Here is a 27,107-nt window from a genome sequence, read left to right as displayed (position 1 = left end):
ACAAGGGATGCACGAGCTCAAGAATGGCATATTTATCAAACTGTATGCTGTACATTTTGACCCAGAGACCCTTAGCAAAGTCCAGTAGAATCCAAATGTCAACATTCGGAGCTGGGCCATGCACAACAGCCAAGGAGCGATTCAGGTTGGATAGTGTCAGTTGCCTTACATTAGGAAGACCAAGGTTGTAGAACATCAGATTAGCATCATCAGGAAAGGTGATCGGGGCCCCCCGGATAGATGGCCCCCATGCCTCAGTCTCAAGGTCGAATGTAAATATCAAATCTTTCTCACTAACTTCTTTATCGAAGGTGATAGAATGGTGTGCATGAAAACCAAAGTTCAAGAAGGCGCTAGGCGGTTTCTAGGCGCTGACCCATAGCCTAGAGCCTAGTCGAGCCTAGGCTAGCCTGGGCGCTTCAAGGCGTTTTTCTAGGCGTTCTATATCCATTCATATTTTACCTGTAAAATTCTATAAGAAAAGAAAAAAACAGGACACCTGTGGGCCAAGAGTTGTATAGAAAGGCCCGTAAAGCAGCCTAAGCCCATATCTGAGCAGCAAGCCTTATCTCTAACCTCATCCCCATCCTATCCCTTCGTATCATCCACCGCACCACTGGCCGTGGTGCCCGCCGCCTCCATCCCTGCCTCTCCCGTCCTCTGCGCTGCTTGCTGCCCCCGTCCCTGCCTCCTCCGCGCTGGTCGCCGCCCCCGTCCCCGCCTCCTCTGCGCCGCTCGCACCCGCCGCCACCCCCGTCCCTGCTTCTCCGCCTCCTCTGCCACGGCTGCCACCGCCGCGCAACGTCCCCGACTCCTCTGCCACGGACTAAAGGTCCTGCCTCCCGGCCGTACCCGCCGCTAGCCTCCTCCAAGCTGCGCTCGCCACCTCTGCCGCTCTGGATCTGCGGTCAGGCCGCCTTTCTTCCGCCTACCCCCTTAGGCGAGGCGGCACCCCTCCGCCTAGCGCGTAAGCGCGCCTAGGCGAGCGCCTAGTAGCGCCTTTTTGAACATTGATGAAAACATAGGCAGTAGACAACCCCATTAATTACCACACTAGTAAACCTACCCATTTGGATGGCTTCTTCAAGGGGCGCCACTCTCCACCCTTCACAGCTGCTACTGTTCAGTGTGCAGACCTCAAACATCTGCCGACGTCGGATCCCAATGGAAAAAAAGCATTCGAAATATCTTGTATTCCCCTGTGCCAGCGACCTGTCCAAACAGATACTTGGGCTCGATCAAGCTCGAAGCGAGTCCCACGTGCTCTTCTGCAAAGTTGTCCGGTATGCGATACACAGCTCCAGTAGCCGGATCAAGTAGTTTGTCTGGTAAGTAATCCAATTCTTCGCGCATCGGGTTGAACAGTCGGTAGCCGCTGCAGCTGTTGTCGATTTTCCCTACGAAGACGTGGTCAAGGCTCACGCTCACGGCCCTATCGCCCTCCATTCCGCGCACCTTCTTGATGATTTGCCGGAGAGATCCATGATATCCACCAGCACGTCGCGCCCCGCGTCGTCGTTGTAGCCGGCGATGATGAGCACCGCCTGATGCCGCGCGTCGTGGGCCGCGGCGAAGTAAGGGTCGGAGAGGAGGGACCGCCACTGCCCGGCAGACTAGGCGGAGGCGGCAGAGCTCCTTCGCCTGGAGGCGCAGCAGGATCTGGCGCAGGGCGTCCAGGGGCAGAACGCTGATGTCGGACGCTGCGGGAGCCGGCACAATGCGCCGCTCCGGCATGGCGCACGGCTTGGACAACGACACGGTCAGTAGCCAACGCCGGACGCGGCAGTGGAACCGCAGGGAGGAACCGTGGTGAGCGGCCTGTCACGATTGGGGTACTCGAATTCAGTGCCGGTCCTAGGATTTTGAGGGCCCTCTGGCGAACTTGTCGCGACGGCTCTCTCGACAAATGTTTCTTATGTAACATTCTAAAATTCTAACACCTGATCTAAATTATAAGAAAAGCATAACTATATGAGTACAAAGTACTGGACAAAAATTGAACAAGGAAAAAAAACCTAGGGCCCAGACAATTTGAATATGAACTTATTCAGAACCAAGATTCACAAATCACAAAAGGGCAGAAGGCAATAACCAAGATCAGATGTCGTCGTCTTCGTCGAGCCCTGCTTCAGCTGCCTGGTCGTCGTCGTCGTCTGGAACGTCGTTGTCTGGCTTCTAGAAGACTAGAACTCGAGCATCGGTGTCTCGGTGATCTGCGCTGGTGATCGCGTGGTGAACTGGTGATCGGCGCTGCGTCTCTCGCAGTCTCCCGTCTCGCCAGAAATCCGGAAGTCGCGACTCGCGATCGCTATGTGCGCGTGTGCGGGTGTTGGCGGCTCGGCTCCTTGCCTCCCGGAAAGAAAGAGGCCGACGACTCCTTTTGTTGATGGACCGCTGCATCTTCTCATTAATCTTAAATCCTAATAGACTATAGCTAAAAGGTATGAAGTATTATGTACTTGGGCTTGGGCCCCCATCCCGCGAGGGCCCTCGGCCGTCGCACCTCCTGCCCACCCCTTAGGGCCGGCACTGCTCGAATTCGGGGGCGGAAGCGGCGGGGCGTGAGTCGAGTTGGGTTGGGGATGACGACACCCCGTGCTTGGGTTGGATCTGTAGTTCCAACTTCCAAGTAGTGGGCCGAAGCGGCGGTGGTGAGCTGCGTCACACACTCGCGCTCGCGCCGTTGCCCGATGTGACGGCCGGAGCACGAAGTGGACGGCGGGTCGGGCACAGGCAGAGCTGCAGCGTCGGGCGCCGGGCGGTCGCTCTCGGCCTCGCACCTCGGGCGGGGGCAGGGGCGGGGGCTCCGCCGCGCGGGGCGGCGGGGTGGCGGGCGCCGAGCAGCAAGGGCTAGGTTTTGCTGCCGGAGCCCTGAGAGGCGGCGCGGAGGGGTTCTGGCGATGGGACCTTGGAGGAATCGGCGATTTTGGGGGTTCGGCTAAGGGTTGGTCGAGGCATCGAGGGAAGTGGAAGCTTGATGCTGGGCCGTAGTGGGCTTGATGCCTTGAGCTGTTGATGGGCTCTGAAATCTGACATCGGGTAATACAGGTAGTTCAGGTACTGCCAGCCGTTACCCGAACAGTCACTATCTGAAATTGTAATCAGGTAGATCGGGTATGGGTACTTTGGGTATGGGTAGCTCGGGTTCGAATATTGGGTAGCTGGTGATTTGCCCAGGGCTACAGCCAAGAGTCATGCATAGACTTGATTTTTTTTATTTTTTAAATTCATTTTTTGCAAATAAAAATCTGCAAAACTATATATAAAAGTTAAAGCATTCAAAGCATCTCCAAGAGTTTTCAAGACCCACTCTCAATCTTTGATTTTCTACCAAGATTAAAAAAAAACTGCTCTCTAACATCTCCTAATCTTTCAACACTCGACCCAATCGCGCAGAAATATGCGTGCGCTCATCAGTTTGCTAGATGTGGAAGGACATGGGAAAGAATAAGGAGTATAATAGGATTGCAAATGTAAGAGAGAGAAAGAAAGCATAAAAATAGATATAGTGATGTCAAAATAGTCTAGTATTTCTAATGCAAAATTATTTTTGATATTTTAGGAGTGAGATTTTAGAAATTGTTGGAGGAACCCAATAAATATGCTCCTAACTTTTTCTAGGTACTTAGAAAACTCATTGATTATTTTTTTAAACTATTGGAGTTGCCCTAATAATTTGGAATTTTTACAACATATAATTCAGAGTAATTTTCTAAAACTCTTGCCACTTACAAACCTCAATTTTTGTATGTATGTAGTGTCGGTGCAGAATGTGACCAACTAGTAAATATTTATAGTTTTGTCGTACGTTGTGATCGGATGTGGCCTAGCACTCAATGACACAGGGTTTATACTGATTTAGGCAACGTGCCCTACGTCCAGTTTGGGTTGGTCAGTGACTTTATTCCTGAGCCCAGGTGCTCGAAGTCTGCAGTGGGGTTACAAACGAGAAGGAGAAAGATGGGGTGTACAAGAGGTCCAGTCGCCTCCGGTCGGAAGGGCCGAGAGCGACTAGAGCTATGTTATGAGCTAAGTGTTCAAGCGTGTGCTTGAGGTCCGAACCTGGTGATTCTGTGGTCGTGGACTAGAGAACTTAGTTGAACTAATGAATCTAAGAAAGGCTCTTCAAAGGGGGCCTCAGAGAGAGAAAAAACCTCTCATTTGTTGGAGGGAGCGCGTCCCCTTTTATAGATAAAGGGGATGGCTTTACAAGTGAGGGTACGTATGCTACTGAGCTTTGTTGCCCATGCCGGCGGGTACAAGATAATGGTAGACGCCTACAACACTGTTGACGTTACTGTAGAATGTCAAATCCATGTGGGAGGTTGTGTTTGCCTTCTTCAGGAATGGTAGACGTCGGTACCTGTAGATATTGTTGGATGCCTAGAGGCATGTGAGGAGTGTCACCACGTTCACCCCATACGGTAAATCCCGACGCCCACAACACTATTGGTACCCAGAGGCACGTGGGGGGTCTTATCTTATGGGAGTTTTAACGGCGCCTACAATACTGTAGAGGAAAACGTCGGCGCCTACAATATTGTTTGTGTCAGGGTGTTTGCAGAGTACTGTTCCTGCAGGTGTATAGGGTATGGTCCCTGGTATCGTAGTTTGACTTACGCGCCCTGGCTTGCTTTCTCCGTTCGCCCCTGGCTCCTTACGAGCGGGCGTCCCCGGTCGGATGGCCCCAGTCGGTTCTGGCCGCGCCAGTCGGAGAAGAGCGGTGAACAGGGTTTCTGTGCCCCCTGGTCGGCGACACGGGGTCGGAGTCGAAAGTAGCGCTTTAGGCCAGGCCTTCCGATCGAAGAGGCCGTTCGGAGACGGCTGGAGTCTGAAGCGAGCGCTCCGGTCGGAGAGGTGGGCCGAAGTAGCTGGCGAGCGGGCACCGTTCCTCTTCGTCCAGACCTTCCGGTCGATGACTGGACCGCCATTCCGGCCTGTTGTTTTAGACTCTTGGGCCGGCCCACGAGTTGTGTGCTGCCTATTTGGACCGAGCCCCGGCGTAGAAGCCGGTCCCTGAGGGACCCCGGGTCTATGAACCCGACATGTAGTTTCACAAAACCATGTAAACATGCCACCAGAGCTAGAAACGTTGTGGTGTAGTAGAACCAAACAGGCTACCAAATAGCTCTTCAAATAATAATTGAGAGAGTGAGTTTACACAGCTTGATCCAGCAAGCTGGACTTACACAGCCTGATCTTTTTGGGCAGGGGATCAGAACCAAATCAAGAATATACTAATCACTCCTTCTATCATTAAAGATATACATATACAAACTGTAGACCAATTCACATGTTATATTTTCATGATACCACTCAGTTCATGTCATTAGAATACAATCAAATCTCTGTTTTGCTCCATAACTAACAGGAATACCCTCCCACTTACAGAAAAGAGCTCACTTTGCATGCCGTTTTCAAAATGTCTCCACGGGGACGGGGCTTCCATTGACAATTACTCGACTGACTTGTTGTCAATCGAAATCTCTAAACAAAACTAAGCTAATGGTGCTTGATAACGGATTGAGAACAATGGAGGAGGAGCATATATAGCCCTTGCCAGCCTTGGCAACGGTAATCAGCAATGGCAGCAAATCTAGACACGGTGCAGTTTAGTTTAAAAGGCAGAAATTATTACTCTCTGAACATGGATGTTTCAGCTCACAAACTCCTCGACAACAGAAACAAGAAACAGTTTGTATCATAGTGATAGGGATCAAAGAAAGTATAAAAGCCAGTGTCTTTCACATAAACCAGACGGACAAATAAATACAGTACCACAAGATAGATACTTGCCTCACCACTCTAAGCTCAACAAGGTTCCTGTGTACACACTAACTGCACTGCTGAGACCCGTCTCCGCAACGCTCGACAACTTGTTGGTTTTTGGGTCATAAATCTTCAACATTCCCAATCCCAACCCATAGATATGTATCACTATCCTCCCATCGTCTAACACAATCAAGGGAGTAAAGGAACTGGAAATACTGCGGCGGTAGTACTCTTTGATCGGAATGCTGTATTGCCTGACCCAGAGGCCCTTGTCGGAGTCTAACAGACACCAAAGGTCCATACAGAGATACGGGAGATGAACAATAACCAGTGAGCCATTTAGGTTGACTAATGAAAGCTTCTTGTCAACAACCAGTCCATTGTAGATGATAAGGCCTTGGGGTCCCCTGATATTTGGTCTCCACCTCTCTGTCTCAAGGTCAAATGACGCTATCCAATCCTGCTCAGAACCGCCAGCAGAATATGCATTTTTGCTTAGGAAGTAGACAACTCCATCGATGACCACACTGGCCTTGGCGCACCAATCAATATCAATACAGCATGGAGGATCCTGAATCATCCTCCACTGCTCATGACCATGAACGGCACTGCTCCTGCCGACAATGGCGCAGATCTCATAGAGAACACGAGGGTTGCCATTGAGCGAATACGAAACCTTTCGAAGTACCTTGTACTCCCTCGTGCTGGCAACCTGCCCAAACGGGCACAATCTGTCGCTGTAGCCGTAAGCCGGATCCTCTTTCGGCACGTGGTGCACGGCTCCGGTGGCTGGGTTCACCAGCCGGCAGCTGCCGTCTCCGGTCTTCTTGACGCAGGCGAGGTGGAGCGACATGCTCGTGATGTGGCCGTCCACACGCAGTTTCTTGACTACGTGCCCGGACAGATCCATGATGCTGATGACGCCTTGGTATTTCCAGTTCCACTCACCGTTTTCTAATTCTAATGACTTATTGTTGTTGTAGCCGATGAGGACGAGTGGCTCAGGGTAGCGTGCTGCGTGGGCGGCGGCGAACGCTGGGTCGGAGAGCAGGGCGCGCCATGACCGGCAGACCAGGCGGAGGCCGCAGAGTTCCTTGGCCGGGAGGCGGAGCAGGATGTCGTAGAGGGCGTCCAGGGGCAGAGCACCCATGTTGGTGGCGGCGCGAACGGGCTCGACGCGCCTGCCCTGCCCCTCCGACGACGACGCCATCGCTGGGGCCTGGGGCCAAGGTAAATCTTCGGTGAGGTGAGGTCATTTCCATAACCTCAGCGAGGACGCCGCGAGGAGGAAGAGGAACGCATCGATTTGGGTTGCAACAGTACAGGAACGGAGATGTGTGGCAGACAGAGACAGCAGATAAGGGGATGCGATGTTCTCTGCTTACCAGGGGATCGTGATGGACTCCGGCGGCGGCGGAGCTCGTTGCCGGCAAGATATCTAGGACGGGTTGCGCTTTCCCCAGCCCGGCGGCGTTAGATCGGCCGTCGGGAGATGAGCTTCTTGCTCGAGGGAAGCAGGCAAGCAGCAGTGGCGTTGGAAGTCAACGGCGCGGTGGCTGGTTAGGAAGAAGAAAGCGAACTGCCTCTTGTTATTAGGCTGTCTGCCCGTAGAACACTGTTATGCTGTCCCTGAGTCAACAAGTCAAGGTCAAGCACAATTGCATAATCTGTGTCGACTGAATAATGAACCACGGAAGGTGGAAGGTGGAAGGTGGAAGGTGGGTGGAGTTGGCCATGCCCATCTTGCCTCCCTTCATCATCCTCGGTGTCTCGGTAAGTGAGGAGTTTGGATGGGTGAGAGGGTGTTCTGGCTGAGCATGCTTTTCGCTGCTTGTGGTGAAGTACTCTTTGTTATTGTCTCAGGATGTGATCTGAATTATCACCGTGTGTTGATTTGTGGATGAGATCGCTTACATGGGCAAGAGGGTGTGAGGATTGACTGAGTGTGCTTTCGTTGCTCGTGGTGGAGTATTTTTTCATAATTTGCTCTATTATTGTCTCAGGACATGATCGGAATTATGTCGCGTGCCAATTTGTGGGGGACAGGGAGGAATAGCTATCACGAAGTTCAGTATCAACCACATAAGTCTGTCAAACTGGTTGACGAGCTATTGAAGGCATTGGAAGTACCTGCATTGTCAAATACATGAAGAAAGACAACGGAGCTGCGGAGTTGCTGATGAACACTTAGAACTCACATGCTAGAAGTTTAAGGCATCGAGTAAAAGAAGCTTAGCCGAAAAGACATGAAGAAAACAAGTCAATTGGAGAAGCTCACTGCAAATTGTGACCCGACACATTGCTGTCGGTTTGGGCTGAAGCCACTGCCTTTTTGTTCAGGGAGGTGCGAACCTTAATCGTCAAATAATTGGTGCCGAAAGATGTCAAGTTTTCTTGGCAGCCGATGGATCTAAAATGTTGAGTTCGTACGCGATATAATATAATGATGTGTGGGGTTGTGACGACCGACAGATAGTTTGTTAGTATATGCTTGTACGTATCGGCTTTCCCTTACGTTTTATGGTACAAAAATGTTTATACCTTGCGTACAACAAACCCTAAGGCCGAGGGAGAAACAATGGCAATTCGCAGGTGTAAATCGGTCTCGCCATAGTTTACAGCGAATTCAAGGGAAGAAATTGCTCGATATATATTAATCATACCATCACCAAAAGTCCAAAACAATGCATCTGCAGTCATTGGCGTATGCGTACAAAAAGATACAGGTAAAGCACGGTAGCCGCAGCTGGTACGAGCAGCCACGACACTACGGCGACGACGATCCCAACAGTCTTCGTCGTCGTCTTCGGCTTTTGCTGCTGCCGAAAACTTCGCTTTCCGTCACGGCGGCGGCTGCCCGGGGTCCCTCATGGCGACCTTGCTGCCGACCAGCACGGAGTTGGTGACCCCTTGCACGTTGCTGTTCACGTAGATGTTGACGCAGTGGTGCCGGTGCCCGCCGCCGCAGCTGCAGCCCGACACCGTCGCCGCCGGGGCACGAAGTGTGCGACGACGGACATGGTCGCCCCCGTGCTCGTGCAGCCCCAGCTTGGCCGAGACACGCCGCCGTCCCCTCCCTGAACCTGAAGGAATGAAACAACCAAACAGAAATGACAACACTGCACCGTGCTTTGCTTGGCCGGCCGGAGGGCTAGCGTTGCATTGTATTGTACCTATATAAAACCTAAAAGGCGGATTATTGCTGTGAGCGCAAAGCAAAGCATAGAGCTCAACGCATACGCATGGACAGAATCGCCGTGCCTTGGAGTTCCGCAGGTAAGGCATATCTAGCTAGCGTTAGGTACATGGTGCACGCCAAACATTTCCCAGCTTGAGCAATCGCCCATCACTACTGAAAACGCGTGCTTTGCCGAGGGTCTGAGGCTTTGTCGAGGGCCAAATCTCGGGTACTCGGCAAAGACACTCTTTGCCGAGGACCAGCCACAGGAGCCCTCGGCAAAGACAGGCCCACGACAAATCAAATCTTTGCCGAGGGCCGCGGCCCTTGGCAAATTAGGTCCGTTGGGTCACGGCGGCCATTCCCGTAAAGCTTTGCCGAGGGCCACCCGTTAGGCCTTTGGCAAAGGTTTTTTTTTTGTGAAACCAGTTTTTCGGCAAATTTTTTTTTTAAAAAAAAGACTTTGCCGAGGGCCCTAGACCAGGCCCTCGGCAAAGATTTTTTTTTGGAACCAGTTTTTCGGCCAAATTTTTTTTATAAATCGTCTTTGCCGAGGGCCCGAAGCGACGCCCTCGGCAAAGATTTTTTTTTTGGTTTTTTAGCTCAGTTTTTTTGTGGTGCTACAATACATTGTTTTGAACTCAATTTTAAAATTTGAGCCAATTTTGACTTTTTTTTTGTATATTTCCTTAATTTATTTTGATTCTTTGATTTTTTTCGAATATGTCAAATTTGAACTGCATGTGTATGGAATATTGCAATGTAGTGTTTCAAAAAATATTATTCATGTTAATTGGTGCATGTTGAGTCCCTATCCACGAACTCGCATCAAATTTCGCGCATCTTCTTCGCGTAACATGACGACCGACTTGCCGGAAAAGTGTTTTAAAATTATATAAAACCCATACGAAGTCCGAAAATCACGAAACTTGGCGAGATGTCATGTTATCGCATGTGTAGGCTGTGGTAAAAAATTGAGAAGGTTTCGAGCGAGTTGCGACGTCGGATGCCTGAAACCCAGACATCCCCACCGCCGCGCGTGCACCCCGGTCGCCCCGCGCCTCCACCACCGCCGCCGCGCACCCCGCTGCCGCGCGCCCGCCGCTGCGCGCCTGGCCATCCCACGCGCCCCACCGCCCCACGCTCGGCCGCCCAGCGCGCCCCGCCGCCCCACCACGCCCAGTGGCGGCCGAGGTCGCGCCCTGCCTCCCTTCCCCGTCTCCGTCGAGCAAGGGGAGGTCGGCCGCCCCGGTCGGCCCTCCGGTGGCCCCCCCTCGCCGGCCTTCCCGCCCCGACCCCAGCCCTCAGGCCGCCCCCGTCGCCGGCTGCTGTTGGAGGGGAGGAGGCAGAGGGTGAAGTTGGAGGAAGAAGAGAAGGAGAAGAGGAGACGGAGGAAGGGGAAGAAAAGGAGAAGAAGAGGAGAAGGAGGAAGGGGAAGAGAAGGAGAAGAAGAGGAAAAGGAGAGAAGAAAGGGAAGAGGGGGAGAGGAGTACTCCAACGCCGCTCGACCTCGCCAGAGAAGAAAGTGACCCCCGCACCGCGACGCCCGACTCCATCGCAACCCTAGGTAAAACTCTCGTTGTCGGCCTTCGTGTCGTATGTGGTTGTGTGGGCCTTCGTGCCGTAAGTTGATATGAGGGCCTTCGTGCCGTTGTGAATGTCGGCCATCGTGTCGTTTTTTTGCAGGTTTTGGAAACCTCCCCGTGCAGGGGAGGTGCTGCCGAAATTTTAAACAAACAATAACCTATTGTCTTTTTATGCAGGAGAAGAGTACATCGGAGGGGACCCGGAGGACCCCGATCGTCTTCGTCGACGTCGCGGTTCTGCCTGCACTGCGTCGCCTCGCCACTGCGTCAATTCGCCACTGCCCGCTAGCCTTACTTCACCGACACCCTAGGTATAAATAACCTCTTTTTCCGCATGTCTGTCGTAGCCCGCGCGTAACCCAGTTAGGCGTCTCCCGTCCGAAAGAGATACGGTCGTAGGTATGCGGATCTTTGTGTATCTGCGACCGTATCTGTTTTGGATTATCCACGTTTTTTGAACAGCCCGTGGATACGTAGATGGGTTAGTTTCCATGGTCCGCTCCGGTCCGAGAAGGAGTTTTGGCAACACCTCCCTGTTGTTCTCCAGATACACACTCTCCCTTGCAGGACGTGTATCGGGAGAACAGCGGGGAGGTGCTGCCGAAATTCTGTATCGGAGAGGAGTGGAGCATGGAAACTGACCTCATCTACGCATCCGCGGGTGGGATTATGACCTATCCTCACCTATTAGACAGTAGGAACACCGCGTAGATGCAATTGACGGTCACAATACTTTATGATGTAAATGTTAAAGGATGGAGGACCGTCAGTGGATGTACACGGGCTGGAGAAGCGGGAGTGACTACGACTATGAATGGGTGAAGGGGAAATTTCTCAACAAGGGTCACAAGGTTTGACCAAACTCAACACAATAACAAGTAATATATGTAGAAGGTTTTCTAGTCTATATATCTTACTTGGTTCTGATGGGATATTGCTTACCACAAAGGATAGGTATAGCTATTCTTTTAACTTTTTGAAATAAAATTCTCCAATAACGAGACATCAAGAATCAAGTTCTCATTATTCTACTATATCTCATTTCACAACAACTTAAATATTATGGGGTCTCTAATAATAAGTTCCCAATAGTAGCATGACTTCTAGAAAAAGTATTATTTGAGTCTATCCTTTAGTCATGACTGAAATAATATTTCCTTAGGTTTTAAAGTTGTTTATCATAGGATTTTTAATTCAGTTCGAAATAGAAAGTATAACATGTGAAAATAGAACATATGGGCCACAAACCTGACCATGGACAAAGCTCAGGGCGAGGCGGTGCTATAATGGGCTAGTCGGCCCAAAAGGGAGACCAAGTGGCCTGGTCTAAAGCCCATTCGAGTTGAGCTTTGGACGACATGGTTCTTGGTCCATTACTTCCTGAATTTCATGATTTTCATGATCGAATTCTATTCTGTTGTCGTGGTGTGCTTCCGCCACACTTGTTTCCTATTTACCTTTATGCACAACATGTGGAGACAAATACATAGCCAAAAAGAAATATAGAGCAGGTCCATTGATATCATAAGGTACTTTATTACACAATCAAAACTATGCACAAACTTTTGACTGGCTAACATAAACTTCAGCCACTCTAGCAGCTAAGCTAAACGATTATCCTAAACTTATGATCTTAAACACTTGACCTAACCACTTGTGCCTTATCATAACCTATCTCACTCTTACTTCCTAGGCTTGGTAACATAACGATTTAAAACGTTTACATCATGTTGTAGGCTCTTGCGATGAATGTGTTCTTCGTCAATCCTTTGTTCTAAGGTGTGAACAAAATCGGTAAGATCTTCAATCTTCTTCTGTAGGAGTGCCATGGTCTTCCATGGGCACTTCTCCTCATTCTCTAGAACAGATGATGGCACCCTCCTTTTCTTCTCCTTAGGAGGAACAACCTTGATCTGCTCTAGCATAGCCTGAACTCCATCAATGGTTGTATGTTGGGTGACCGACTTATACTTCATGCATGTAACATCCCCAAACTTATTGGTCTTCACTCCGGTCAACACCTCGTGCCCCTTTGGAGGAACGAGATTGATTTCCTTCATCACCTTGATCAATTTCAGGACATCTAGCTGAGGCTCTTGCTGACATGGATTGCCTTCAAGAAGTAGAGGTGGAGGCAGCAGAGCAATCACTGGATGACAGACAACTTGGATGAAATAGGATTCACTTTGACGAACGGGAGCTACCTCTTTTGGAGGAATGATGCTCAGTGCAAGCGCGTTGGGCTTCTTGTTGAGATCAAAACCAAAGGGGACGATCTCTCTACCAGCCATTTGAACTAGGGAGGAGGAGAGTTTTGCTACTATTGGAGATCGAATGCTTTGATGGGATGGCTATGGAGGCTGGCTGGGGCTCATTTATATAGGGGGAAACTTGCAGTAGGGGTCAAGATCTATCTATTAGGGCCTCATAACGAAGGAATATGTGAATGCAGTGAAAAACTATAGGATTGTGGAGGCGAAGGTTCTAGAATACATGAGAGAATTGACCAGTCGTGAGGTGGCTGACAGTGGGGCCGACCGGTCAGGAGGTGGGACTAGCTGGTCCCACATGGTGTCCTCCCACGGAGATTTTTCTCACAGCGGTTTCTAATCCCACGTAGATATTTATGCAGTGATGTAAATCTATGGTAAAATTAGACAATCTACCTCATCCAAATCCTCAGGTGGTTTTTCATGTTCTAGAAAAATCTTGAGATGGTGACCATTTACCTTGAATAACATACCTTCATCATTTTGAAATGTTACCGCTCTATGCGACGAAGTGCTTATCACCTTGAATGGTCCTTCCCATTTGCTTCGAAGTGTTTTGTGCCTAAATAATTTAACCCTGCAATTAAAAAGTAATACCTTATCTCCGGGGGTGAACTCCTTCTTGATCCTCTTATCATGTCATCTCTTTGTTCTCTCTTTGTATATTTTGGCATTGTGATACACTTTTTCACGCCATTCATCAAGTTCAGAGAGTTGCATCTTCCTCTTAGTTCCGGTAGCTTCAAAATCCATGTTCTATCGCTTGATAGCCCAGTGAGCCTTGAATTCTAGCTCTACAAGTAGATGATAGGTCTTTTCATAGATGAGTTGGTATGGTGACATCCGAAGTGGTGTTTTATAGGCTGTTCTGTAAGCCCATAGTGCATCAGGTAGTCTATCCTTCCATGTAGTCCCCATCTCGTTGACCGTCTTCTACAGAATATTCTTGATTTATTTGTTCGATGTTTTTGCTTGGCCACTTGTCTAAGTGTGGTATGGAGTAGTGACGTTGTGATGGATCCCATGTCTTGACAAGTAGTTGTGAAAGTTCTTATCAGTGAAGTGAGTGCCTCCATCACTAATCACCATCCTTGGAACTTTGAATCATGGAAATAATATTTCTTCAAACATCTTCTTAGAGTTCTTTGCGTCAGCAGTTCTACATGGTATGGCTTCAACCCACTTGGAGACATAGTCAATTGCCACCAAGATGTACTCATAGTTCTTTGATTTTAGAAAAGGTCCCATGTAGTCGATACCCAGACATCGAAAAGTTCAATCTAGAGGTTGTTGGTAAGTGGCATAGCATCTCTTGAATTAATATTCCCATGCCTCTGACATGCTCTACTACTCCAGATGAAGTCCTTTGTATCATCATACATGGTTGGCCAAAAGAATCCACTTCTCTAGATCTTTGAATGAGTGAAGATTGCACCATAATGTCCTCCATATGGTGATGAGTGGCATCGTTCGATGATCTTAATGCCTTCCTCTATCGGTACACACCTTCTGAGTTGGCTATTAGAGCAAACTCTAAAGACATACAACTCATCTCATATGTGGAGATGACTTTCATAGATGAGCTTCCTTTTGTTCTCCCCTGGTGGTACATAACCCGCAACCATAAAATTAACAATATTCACATACCAGGGGTTGGATTTTGTGATCTTGAAGAGCATGTCGTCCCGCAGCGAATCATTGATGTGCAATTCCTACAGATTTTCAAACTGCATTCTAGACAAATGATCGGCAATAGAATTTTCTACTCCCTTTTTATCTTTTATTTCTAAATCAAATTCTTGGAGTAGCAAAATCCATCTTATAAGTTGAGGTTTATCATCTTTCTTAGTGAGCAGGTATTTTAAAGCAGCATGAGCAATGTAGACAATCACCTTAGCTCCTACTAAGTAAGATCTAAACTTATCAATAGCAAAAACAACAGCCATGAGTTCTTTTTAGTTGTTGCATAATTAAGTTGGGGTGCTGTCAAAGTTTTGCTAGTGTAAGCAATTGCATGATGCTTCTTATCTTGTGTTTGTCCCAAAAGTGCCCCCACAACATAATCACTAGCATCACACATGATTTCAAAAGGTAGCGACCAATCACGGAGTTGAATGATTGGTGTAGAGATGAGCACTTTCTTAAGAATGTTAAAAGATTTCAAGCCTGCATCATCAAAATTAGAGGGAACATCCTTGGCCAAAAGATTTGTTAGAGGTCTAGCAATGTGTGAAAAATCTTTTATGAAGCAGCGGTAAAACCCCACATGGCCAAGAAAACTACAGATCCCTCTGACATTTATAGGAGGAGGTAACTGTTTAATTACTTCAATTTTAGCTCTATCTACCTCTATCCCTCGTTCGGACGCCAAGTGTCCAAGCATTATGCCTTCTCTAACCATGAAATGATATTTTTTCCAAGTATGGACTAAGTGCTTTTCTTCACATCTTTGCAAAACCTTGTCTAAATTTTTAAGATAATCATCAAAAGTTTTTCCATAAACAGAAAAATCATCCATAAAAACTTCCATTATTTCTTCAACCATATCAGAAAATATAGACATCATGCATCTTTGAAAAGAAGCTGGAGTATTACATAATCCAAAAAGACATTCTACGATAAGCATAGGTTCCATATGGACATGTAAAAGTGGTTTTGCTTTGGTCGTTTGGATGGATCAGAATATGGTGATAACCTGAATACCCGTCAAGAAAACAGAAGAAAGAGTGATTTGCCAGTCGCTCCAACATTTCATCAATGAAGGGCAACAGAAAGTGATCTTTCTTAGTTGCCTTGTTAAGTTTTCGGCAGTCAATGCACATCCGCCATCCAATGACGGTTCTTTTGGGGATTAATTCATTCTTTTCATTTTTAACAACAGTCATGCCTCCCTTTTTAGGCACAACTTGAACAGGGCTTACCCACTCACTATACGGAATGGGATAGATGATCTTGGTGTGTAGGAGTTTTAAAACCTCTTTCTTAACAACCTCTCTCATCACATTGTTAAGCCAATGTTGTGGCTTCCTAGAAGGTATAAAGTTAGGATCTATAGGGATGTGATGGGTGCAAAGAGCATGGCTAATTCCCTTAAGTTCTTGGAGTGAGTAGCCAAAAGTAGAGCGATGCTTTTCTAAGACAATTATCAAGCGGAGGGATTCTTCTTGGGAGAGTTTATCACTTATGATCATAGGAGAATCCTGTTCATTATTGAGAAAAGCATATCTAAGACCAAAAGGCAGGGGTTTACGCTCAATGGTGGGCTTAGGTGGTTCCAGCAATTCATCTAGAGGTTCAGAATCCATAGGATTTTCCTCCTCTTCTTTGATGAAGAACTAGATATCATCTTCAAGGTTGGGTTCGATCAAATCATCACAAGATGCCACCTTAACCTCTTCCATTGGGTCTTGCTCAGAAATTGGCTCAGTCTCAGCATTTAGAGAATACGTAATGGGTATAGAAAGTTTAAAGTTTTCCTAAGACTTATTTTTAACTTTCTCGTTTGTCCTTCTTGAATAAGTCTTTCAATTGGTGGATATAACATATATAAGGGCATAAATATAATCACCAATGAAGGTTTAGGGGTTTAAACTAACAAATTCCATGAGTTTTGGTGAATCTATATTTTCTATAGGATTTGTTTAGAAAACCATCAAGGTGGACCTACATGTCAGATTTAATTACGCTTATCCGTAGCAAAATGGACACCAGAAAACTCTAGAAGACTCGGGAGGACTCCACACCAAAGCAGAGGGTGAGACACTGCTAGGTGGGGCTGGTTGGCCCCACCTATAAGCCACCTAGCCCCTAGGGCTCACCTATCAGCCCCTCATTGTAATGTCGGTTCTCCACCGCCTCTTAGGTTGTATCTATGCCATCCTTTAAGTCAGTTTGATCCAAGGGCTCACGTTGGACGCTCCGACCTATATATATCACTCCTGCCCCCTGAAGGCATCAGTCATTTGAGAAGACAGAAACTCTAGTCATCCTCAGAGCTCCACCATATTCTAGGACATAACTAGTTAGGCTAGGTCTAGAGGGTGGCAAGCAGGCTTCGCTTGGATTCCTGATCTTGTTAAGAGTATGGTTCGGTATAATCTTTGTACCCCCTCTCTTTTGTATCTCCATTACTTTTATATGCTAGTTACAATTGTTATGGCAATATTAGTATTCATCTTATTCATGTTCTTTGTTATAATGTTCATCATCTACATTGGTTATATGCTTAGTATAGCTAGTTTACCATTATATACATGCCTAAGTTCATATAGCACTCGCTCCGCTGCGTACGAGGTGAGTGGTCGATATTGTGTAAGCGTGGTGCTTATACATTGTTTACCGTCGGATACACCCTATATTTTGGATCATGTGGTAGATCGTGGATGTGACACTCCCGTTGAGTCCTTTATAGTCCACTCCCCGAATATAGGCGCACGTAGGGTTCAGTTATGAAGGAAGAGCAAGCTCTATTCTTAATCTTCCTTAGTAATATCCCTTATGTGTAGATATGAGGATGATCTTAGCAATGACTACTTGGTATAATTGCACTAATCAATGTATGCTTTGACTTGTAATTAGGAATGATTTAGGAATTATTCCTCTAATATTCTACCTGACCATGCTAATGCCATAAAAAGGAGTACTTTGAGTGATTTATTATTATTAATACTTATCATATATCTTATCGTATGAGTTACCCCTATTATGAGTGTAACATTGGTTATAGTTTACTTCTCCTTCAATAGTATAAGTTATCAATACATGTCCATGTTAGACCTTTCCTATGGTAAAAATATAAATAATGATATCTGGAATACTCTCGTGTAAAGTGCTATAACGCTATATTATCTGTGAGCATGCAGATCCTTTTTAATCATATATTTATATATTCTTTCTAGTCACATAAAATGATAAAGAACTATTTAGTATTATTCTAGTAGTAATGCTGTGTAGTACCAATAAGCATCTCTGACATCATCACTAGGGATGACAACATAGTAAAGTAATATTAGGAGATATAGGTTTATAATAGGTGGCTACTTAAAACAAGTGACACGCTAATAAATACCAACAAACATTTTTTGGCGCCATTGCCGGGGATGGTAGCTAGGCAAAGGAAGTATTGATAAACTTATACTTATTGATGTGATTGAAGATAACCATTGACCTCTGCTCAAACAGGCTTACCCTTGTTTTGTCTACTTGTGTATCTTATGCAGGGTAATGTACGACCAGTTTTGACCTTCCGACAAACTACGTTGAAGATCCAGAAGTTTTAATCAGGAGAACTAGAGCTAAACTCAAGAAAGTTCCAGTTTTAAAGTCGGAAGACAACCATATAAGATGAAGCTTAACACCTGAATTTGAAGCCATGGCTAACAGGACTCTCCGTGAATTCTCTGCTCCAACTACGACCAATATCCATACTGGACCAATAGTCAATGTTGGAGATAATGGATTCGAGCTCAAGCCAGCTCTCATCAACATGGTGCAAGTAAACCAGTTTTGTGGGAAGGCACATGAAGATGCGAGTGCACATCTCCAACACTTTCTAGAGATCTGTAGCACTTTCACCATCAAAGGAGTAACCCAAGATGCCATACTACTTTGCCTCTTCCCATTCTCACTCTTGGGGAAGGCCAAGCAATGGTTCTATGCCAATAAGGATAGAAATGCTACATGGGATAACTGCTCCACTGCTTTTCTAGCAAAGTTCTTTCCCATAGGTAAGACTAATGCTCTGCGTGGGAGAATTTCAAGCTTTCAGCAACAACATGATGAATCTATTCCTGAGGCATGGGAATATTTTCAAGATTACATTGTGGAATGTCCTCATCATGGGATAGAGAATTGGCTACTCATGTAGACTTTCTACCAGAAGGAAGGGGTTTAAGCTCAATGGTGGGCTTAGGTGGTTCTAGCAATTCATCTAGAGGTTCAGAATATGTAGGATTTTCCTCCTCTTCTTCAACGAAGAACTGGGCATCATCTTCAAGGTTGGGTTCGATCAAATCATCAAGAGATGCAACCTTAACCTCTTCCATTGGGTCTTGCTCGGGAATTGGCTCAGTCTCAACATTTAGAGAATGAATAATGGGTACATAAAGTTTAAAGTTTTCCTAAGACTTATTTTTAACTTCTCCGTTTGTCCTTCTTGAATAAATCTTTCAATTGGTTGTCCTATCAATAGGTTGAACTTCATGATATCAAAGATATAAAAGCTCAAATGAACCATGGTTCCTTTTACCTAGATAGGTAGGACATATAGAATTCCCAAACTTGGGAGAATGTGTCCTAAAAGACTTTTCAACAACTTTGTTGTTGGGGTCAATGGCATGTGTTTTCATAAATCATGAGCAAAAGATGCAGATATGATATTAACACCCATGATTGGATTATAAAGAGCATCAAAAGGAGCCTTGTTAATTTGACAACAAATAGAAATAGAAGGTGAATCTAGACGAATCACATCAGAGGAAAGCTCTGACTCTTCTAACCATTCATTGCTTATTATTGACACTAGCTCTTTTGTAGTCTTTTTAAGGAAAGTTTCCTCAAAAGGGTCTAAAGGTTCTTCATGGGATGATGATTTCCTAGGCTTCTCGGGTCTCCTCATAGTATGGTAATTCAAGGTATCTCTGTATTCATCAAAAAGTTCATCCTCGAATTCAAACATGAAATCCGAAATTAGAGTTTCCTCCTTTTTCTGGTGGTTCAGGATTTGAGATTGCTAAAGCTAGTGATGGGTTAGGCAAAAGCTTGGGTTTAGCTATCTGGGATTCCTCCTCTAGCGGCTTCTTTTCTACTTCTTCAGGGGTGCTCTCTAGGATTTTAGTAAGAATGCTTCTCCCTAAATTAGTGGAGACATGCAAGAATGATCCTCCTGAAGCTGTATCAAGATGCTTCGAGGTTTTTCTATCAAGACCCATATAAAAGTGTTGAAGAAGAATGTGGCCTTGAATGGCAAGGTCAGGGCTAGTATTAATGAGAGCATTATAACGTTCCCATGCCATGCTCAGAGATTCTTGTTCTTCTTGTCTAAAAGATAGAACCTCTGAGCGAAGGCTGACTACTCTAGAGATGGGAAAGAATGCAAGCAAAAGCTAGAACACAAGGCTCCCCAATCTCCTTTTCTACTCCCTATGGTGAGCTTGTACCAACGTTTAGCTTTTCCCGTCAAAGAGAAAGGAAAAAGCTTCGATTGTAGGGTTTCATATGATATGCCCGCAATGCGCAAACATGCACAGGTCTGCTCAAACTCATTTATGTGGGAATAGGAATTTTCATCGTCTTCGTCTGAAAAGGATTGATCATAAACCATGTTAATTAAACACGGGCGCAACTCATAGCTAGGTGTTAAGATAGGCTTTGAGGATTCTAGTTGCTCTAGGCATGCGCTCGTAGGTGCAGCGTATTGGTAGATAGGGGTGAATTCAGGATCCATGGTAAAAGAAAGGAACAAAAAAATAAAAGATAAAAGAATAATGATATAGGGTTAAGCTAGGTTCGAAGTTAACTCAGCAACCATGTCCCCGGCAATGACACTAGAAATACTTGTTGGTATAAATTAATGCACATAGAATAATCCGCAAGCACACGTATATTATATCGATGTAGCATTTCACCGGGAGTACCTATTTTTATATCGATCCCAAGGAAACGTGTGTGAGAATAACCAAATCTAACTTAACCCAACTTCACAATCAAGGCTAGATAATATGAGCGTAGAGGAGATTGCTAAGGTCTTCTAATTCTAACTTTGGTAACCTTTGTCTTCTATTGTTCAATTCTGGGGATATTACTAGAGAAAACACAGCCAGAGTATGTTTCCTATAGCAACAAGGTCCTGATAGGCCTATTAATGGGAGGTGAACTACAAAGGATTCAACGAGACTAGAAGAGTCACCCTCGCGAGCTACCACCGATCCAAAAAATAGGGTACATCCATGAGTAACCGAGTCTAAGCACCATGCTTACACTACAAATACTACTTTAACCTAGGAGCTACAAGGATTAAAGTACTCAAAGAGGGTCATAAACCTAAAGAACAATATGAACAAGATGCTTACTTGAATTAGAAGTCGATTACCAGAGAAATCTCAGAAGCAAGCTCAAGAAGAACTTGATTCCATAAGGGTACAAGCCTTAGAGAGAGCATCGTCAGATCGAGACTTCTCCAAAACTCTTCCCTCTCACTCTATCTTTCTATCTGTAATACAAGACAAGATCCTATCAAGGACTAATCTTCTCTTGATTGCTAGCTCTGATTCTGGTGAAAATATAAATTAGGATTTCTAGCCCTTAGGCTCTTAGGATCGAATGCATTCTTTTCTGGAGTGGGGTACAGACAAGTATATATAGGCCCCTTGAAGCATCCTAGACCCTCGAATCAAACTGACTTGAATAAATGACGTATATGCAATCTAGGACGTAGTGGAGAACCGACGTAGGAAGCTGGAGGCAAACTAGTAGGCCCAGGGACCGGCTGGCTCCACATGTTAGTTGCTCAGGCTTCGCTTTGGTGGAGAGTGTGGGGGTATGGCCCCCGGTATCCTCAAGATAAGATATGGGCTGCACCATCAGAGGTGGCCCAGCCCACAAGATCAAGGCGTGTACGGCGCTTCTCGGCGTGCACCGCAAGACATTGTATAGTACCAAATAGGATACTTTTCTTGTAACCCTACCTCCTCCAGAGTATATAAGGAGAGGTAGGGGTCCCCTAGCGGACAAGATACATAGATGATCCATCGAGATCTATCTACTTCATCTCAATACAATACACCAAAGATACAGGACGTAGGGTATTACGTCGATCAGACGGCCTGAACCTATCTAAATCGCTGTCTCTGCGCCTTGTGTCACCATCCGGTTCCTGATTACGCGCACCCCCACCGACAAATCTACCATCGCGGGATACCCCTCGGTGGACTGCCGATGATATTCTGTCGACAGTTGGTGCGCCAGGTAGGGGTGTGCGCGCTGATCCATGGCAGGCCAGATGGGATCTCAAGATCAACGCCGCTCGTGGCAACCTGACTTCCTATGGCGGCGTCCTTCAACAACCTGACGGGCTCGACATCATGGCAACGATGACTTTCCAGCAGCCTGCGACAGGACTTCACGTCTCCAGCAAACCAGATCCGATCTCAGAACCACCTTCGAGGTTGCCTTCACCAACAACTCACTGCCCGTCAGGTGCTCGTCGTCAATACCGACCAGCTAACGCCATACATCACCAACTAGACTTTTTATCTAAAGCTAAGTCACACTTTAATATTTTCTAAATATTCTCCAATCTTCGTATATCATTATAATGTTTCTCTGAGCTGTTTTCTCCATATTTGCACTCCAAACGATTTTCCGAACCCCCGAACAGTCCTGTTGATGCTCGGACGCCTCCAGAGACGGCCCTATCTCTGGCTCCTCCCTACACGTGCATGAGCGTCTGCCCTCTGTGTTATGGGTGGTCGGCAGCGGCTCCTTAGCGACGCTTTGTTCTTCTTACACGTACACGGGCTCCGCGCCCTGTGTTATGGTTAACGGGCTGGCTAGGGCTAGAGACTCAGCTACACACTAACTATTCAGACGGTTTATATTAAGTATAAATACATCTTTGCACCAACTGATCGCCAAGCTACATACGCTATTTTTTCTCTGGAGTTTGTTTAGTTTTACATCATGTACTACCCATTCTACATATTTGTTTTGCAGGATCAAAGTCTAGGTGATCGGATCACCTGGTGCTCGGACTTCTCTACCGATCAACTGGTCGAACCACTAGGTTAATGGACTTCATCGCCGACCAATTGATCAGACTGTTCACCGGTCGTTTCTACTCAACGCTCACTTCGCCGCTGACTAGTTGACCAGACTGTTCATCGCTCGTGCTTTATCGCTAGCTATGCTGGTTACTCCTCGGCGCTCGGATTCTTCGTGCTCGAGGACTAAGTGGGCACTCTTCACCGTACGCACTTCACCAACTACGTTGGGGACTCCTCGGTGCTCGGACATCGCCTATGCTGGGGACTCCTCGGTGCTCGAGCATCGCCAGCTACACCGAGAACTCCTCACTCCTCGGTGCTCGGACATCGCCAGCGACGCCGAGGACTCCTTGGTTCTCGGACATTGCCAGCGACACCGGGGAGTCCTCGGTGCTCGGACCTCGCTAGCGACGCCGGGAACTCCTTAGTGCTCGGACATCGCCAGCTACGCCGAGGACTCCTCGGTGCTCGAACATCGCCAGCGACGTCAGGGACTCCTCGGTGCTCGGTCATCGCCAGCGACGCCAAGGACTCCTCGCTCCTCGGTGCTCGGTCATCACCAATGGCGCTGGGGACTCCTCGCTCCTCGGTGCTCGAACATCGCCAGCGACGCCCGGGACTCCTCGCTCCTCGGTGCTCGGACATCGCCAGCGACGCCAAGGACTCCTCGCTCCTCGGTGCTCGGACAACGCCAGCGACGCCGGGGACTCCTCGCTCCTCGGTGCTCGGACATCGCTAGCGACGCCGGGGACTCCTCGCTCTTTGGTGCTTGGAGAACGCCAATGGCGCTGGAGACTCCTCGCTTCTCAGTGCTCGGACATCGCCAGCGACGCCGGGGACTCCTCGCTCCTCGGTGCTCGGCGCCAGGGACTCCTCGCTCCTTGGTGCTCGAACAACGCCAGCGACGCCGGGGACTCCTCGCTCTTTGGTACTTGGACATCACCAGCGGCGCCGGGGACTCCTCGCTCCTCGGTGCTTGGATATCGCCAGCGGTGCTAAGAACTCCTTGGTACTCGGACATCGCCAGCGGCGCCGGGGACTCCTCGCTCCTCGGTGCTCGGATGTCGCCAGCGACGCCGGGGACTCCTCGCTCCTCGGTGCTCGAACAACGCCAGCGATGCCGGGGACTCCTTGCTCCTCGGTGCTCGGACATCAGTAGCGACACTGGGGACTCCTCGCTCTTCGGTGCTCGGACATCGTCAGCAACGCCAGGGACTCCCTTGCTGCTCAGATCTTGCTATGTCTCGTTGATGTGCTATCAAAGCTGCTCCATGCTGTTCGGATTAGGGTGCTGATCTTGAGCAGCACGTCTGGGGTCTTGATACACACATGTCAGATGACGTCGGCGAGCTTTCAGACTTCTTTTTCTTTGACCCTGCTACAATATTCATTCTTCATCTTCCAGCTGGCTCGGGGACTAAGTGGGCACACTTCACCTTGCGGTGAATGTGCGCTTTTCTCATCTCAAGGCTATGCCCAGGGACTGGCTGCCTGCTCATCTGGTTTTCTACTTTCTGACCCTAGCACCACATGACTACATCACCTACTGTCAGGCTTGGGGACTAGCTGTGGGGGTATGGCCTCTGGTATCCTCAAGACAAGACATGGGCCACACCATCAGAGGTGGCCCAGCCCACAAGATCAAGGCGTGCATGGCGTTGCTCGGTGTGCACCGCAAGACATTGTATAGTACCAAATAGGATACTTTCCTTGTAACCCTACTGATGAGGACATCCTCCACTATTAACCGCTGGTAAAGACGCAACAAAGGGGCCAAGTGGCCTAGTTGTAGTCGGACGGCGACCGTGGGAGCCTCTGAATAATCCCACCTTGCTTAGCTTGGGAGGAGGAAGCCACCTTAAAAGGGATAGCCACCCTTCCCCTATTGGACTAGTCTTTTAGGGACATTGGGCCTTTCCCCGAGTGGGTGTGCCTGAGAACTGTTGGGGTCCGGGCAACCTTAATTTATTGGGCCTCGGCCAACCCCACTTGGGCCGGATGCATCATTTGGTATCAAAGCTGGGCCCTTGTTTAAGGGGGTGGGAATGATGAGGACATCCTCCACTATTAACCGCTGGCAAAGACGCAACAAAGGGGCCAAGTGGCCTAGTTGTAGTCGGGCGGCGACCGTGTGAGCCTCTGAATAATCCCACCTTGCTTAGCTTGGGAGGAGGAAGCCACCTTAAAAGGGAGAGCCACCCTTCCCCTATTGGACTAGTCTTTTAGGGACATTGGGCCTTTCCCCGGGTGGGTGTGCCTGAGAACTGTTGGGGTCCGGGCAGCCTTAATTTATTGGGCCTCGGCCAACCCCACTTGGGCCGGATGCATCACCTACCTCCTCCAGAGTATATAAGGAGAGGTAGGGGTCCCCTAGCGGACAAGATACATAGATGATCCATCGAGATCTATCTACTACATCTCAATACAATACACCAAAGACACAGGACGTAGGGTATTACGTCGATCAGATGGCCCAAACCTATCTAAATCACTGTCTCTGCACCTTATATCACCATCCGGTTCCTGATTATGCGCACCCCCACCGACAAATCTACCATTGCGGGATACCCCTCAGTGGACTGCCGATAATATTCTATCGACAGAGAGCCTCCTAGAGTCTTCTAGAATCTTCCCACGTTGTTTATCCTACGGAATTACGCAATTTTCTTTTATGAATAGGTCCTCCTTGGCGGTTTTCTGATTAAATCCTACTGGAAATATAGATTCACCAAAACTCATGGAATTTGTTAGTTAAAACCCATAAGTCTATGTTGGTGATCCATGTTAATCATTTATACAAGGTATATTGATGGTTTGTGATTAACATTAACTACAGTCAGCAGACGCCATCACCCACGGTGGAGAACTCACCGATTAGGTTCTGGCGCTACCGATAGCTCGTGTCTCCTAGGAACCCTAGCTCCACCATGGTCAGGTCCTCATCTAGCCAAAGCTAGGTGGTAGCCATGGACGAAGCGGCTCCTAGGCGAATGTAGTATGTGGCCACCTCCATGACCCACGGTAGCATGGTGCGGAGGCGGTCTGCTAGGGTCATCCCCATAGGTGCAGGAGGTGAAAGCACGTGAACGACATTTCCTGCTACCATGTGGTGGTCCTAGCCACCATCCGAGAGGAGACATGGGCGTTGTCCTCAACTACCTAGCGAAGGGGATCACCTGCATTGCCTCGCCCTGTGCAGCGATCAGCTGCTCTTGGATGGCTGAAAAGAAGATAAGAAAATGCTATAGCTAAAGACATGATGTCGCACGTAGTGAAGGAGCAAGATCATATCATGACGAATGCCTTACCAGTGAGGCACAACCGTGGTTGTTTCTCGCTTCGCGGCATCAATAGAGGCGCAGCTAGTCCACCTCCCGGCTCTCCTCACGAAGGGCGGAGGTGGCCACGTCTAGCTGCTCCACCAACGTGAGGACATCATCTGCCCCCACCGTTGTCGTCGTCGGAGATAGCTGGAAGCGAGGATCGGCTCTCCGGTGGTGGTGTCGCCGAGCTGCCCTCCTTGTCCTGTCATAGCATCGCACGAAAGCAGGGGTGAGCAGGGACAACCTCTGTGACTCTTCCATTGGGCACTTCATTGCCCGATCCACCATGGATGAGATGTGAAAGATGGGGTGTCGAGGTGGAGCGCCGGACAAAGAAGATAGAATGAGAAGATAGGTAAGTGTAATGGGTTTGAGAGAAAAGGAATCATGTACTTGCTTCCATGCCTTAGCCTCTGCTTTTATAGAAGGATGGGCGAGATAGGCACCCGTTGGAGTTCCCTTCGATTGCACTGAACGATTGCAGGAGTTAAGGTGAGGACACGTCTCGCACGATCTTAGTGGAGCACGCTTCTCCTGGTGGAAGTAATGGTGATGTAACGGTGTTGGAAGTTGGATGGAGAAAATTGACTTGACCACGAGGCTCGGCCTCTCTAGCGCTAACCACGATCTTAGGGGAGACAAAGTGACGAACTGCTAGCCTATTTTATTCTTATCGACTACTTTGAATTATCTTTTGTAATGGTAGAGGTGGGTAATTTACATGCAAAATTTGGGGTTCACATAGTTTACATACATGGTTTATGCGGTTCACACCATTGAGGCCTCTAATTAGTAATCATAAGATAGTAAGATAAAAGATTCTTTCATTCTGAATTTTTTTTCATATTTTCATACATGGTTTACGCGATTCACACGGAGGATGACGATTGACTTCCCTGAGATGTTAGACATCCCTATGCCATGAAACCTTCAAGAATGGAGTGATCAAAAATCCCAAAAGGGTTTTTTGGAACTCACCTTGCTCTACTCTAAATCCCCTCCCTAGTGCTTCGCTCTGCCGTGACGGTGCTCCTTGACCCGAGGATCTATCTTTTGTAGCCGCTACGCATGGCCTCGTTCCATGGAGAAGCTCCCGATGGATGTGGATATTGAGATTGCTAGCCGCATCGCTATGGCTGTAGCAGATCCCATGGAAGATCTTGGCAGCCTATGGGCAACCTGTTCACAGATGCATAGGGTGTGCAGCGATGCTATAG

General features: G+C 47.7%; 1 protein-coding gene, 1 non-coding gene and 1 pseudogene across 2 annotated transcripts; all 3 read right to left on the bottom strand.

Moving 5' to 3' along the window:
- Positions 1–213: 213 nt before the first annotated feature.
- On the bottom strand, positions 214–2,948 carry LOC136505366 (F-box/LRR-repeat protein At2g43260-like; annotated as a pseudogene).
- A 2,160-nt stretch (positions 2,949–5,108) lies between these two features.
- LOC136505513 (putative F-box protein At1g32420) lies at positions 5,109–7,561 on the bottom strand. The gene is made up of 2 exons (XM_066500674.1): positions 7,158–7,561; positions 5,109–6,991 (listed from the first exon to the last, which is right to left on the bottom strand). The coding sequence occupies exon 2, from the start codon at positions 6,980–6,982 to the stop codon at positions 5,798–5,800; it is 1,185 nt and encodes a 394-aa protein (XP_066356771.1). The 5' UTR covers positions 6,983–6,991; positions 7,158–7,561; the 3' UTR covers positions 5,109–5,797.
- A 10,980-nt stretch (positions 7,562–18,541) lies between these two features.
- Positions 18,542–18,650, bottom strand: LOC136506371 (small nucleolar RNA R71). The gene has a single exon (XR_010771580.1). It is a non-coding gene; the product is annotated as a small nucleolar RNA R71 (small nucleolar RNA).
- Positions 18,651–27,107: the final 8,457 nt, after the last annotated feature.

The sequence above is a fragment of the Miscanthus floridulus genome, chromosome 14 (genome assembly GCF_019320115.1).
Source record: "Miscanthus floridulus cultivar M001 chromosome 14, ASM1932011v1, whole genome shotgun sequence".
NCBI classification, from domain to species: Eukaryota; Viridiplantae; Streptophyta; class Magnoliopsida; order Poales; family Poaceae; genus Miscanthus; species Miscanthus floridulus.
This window is presented reverse-complemented; position numbering and strand designations above follow the sequence as displayed.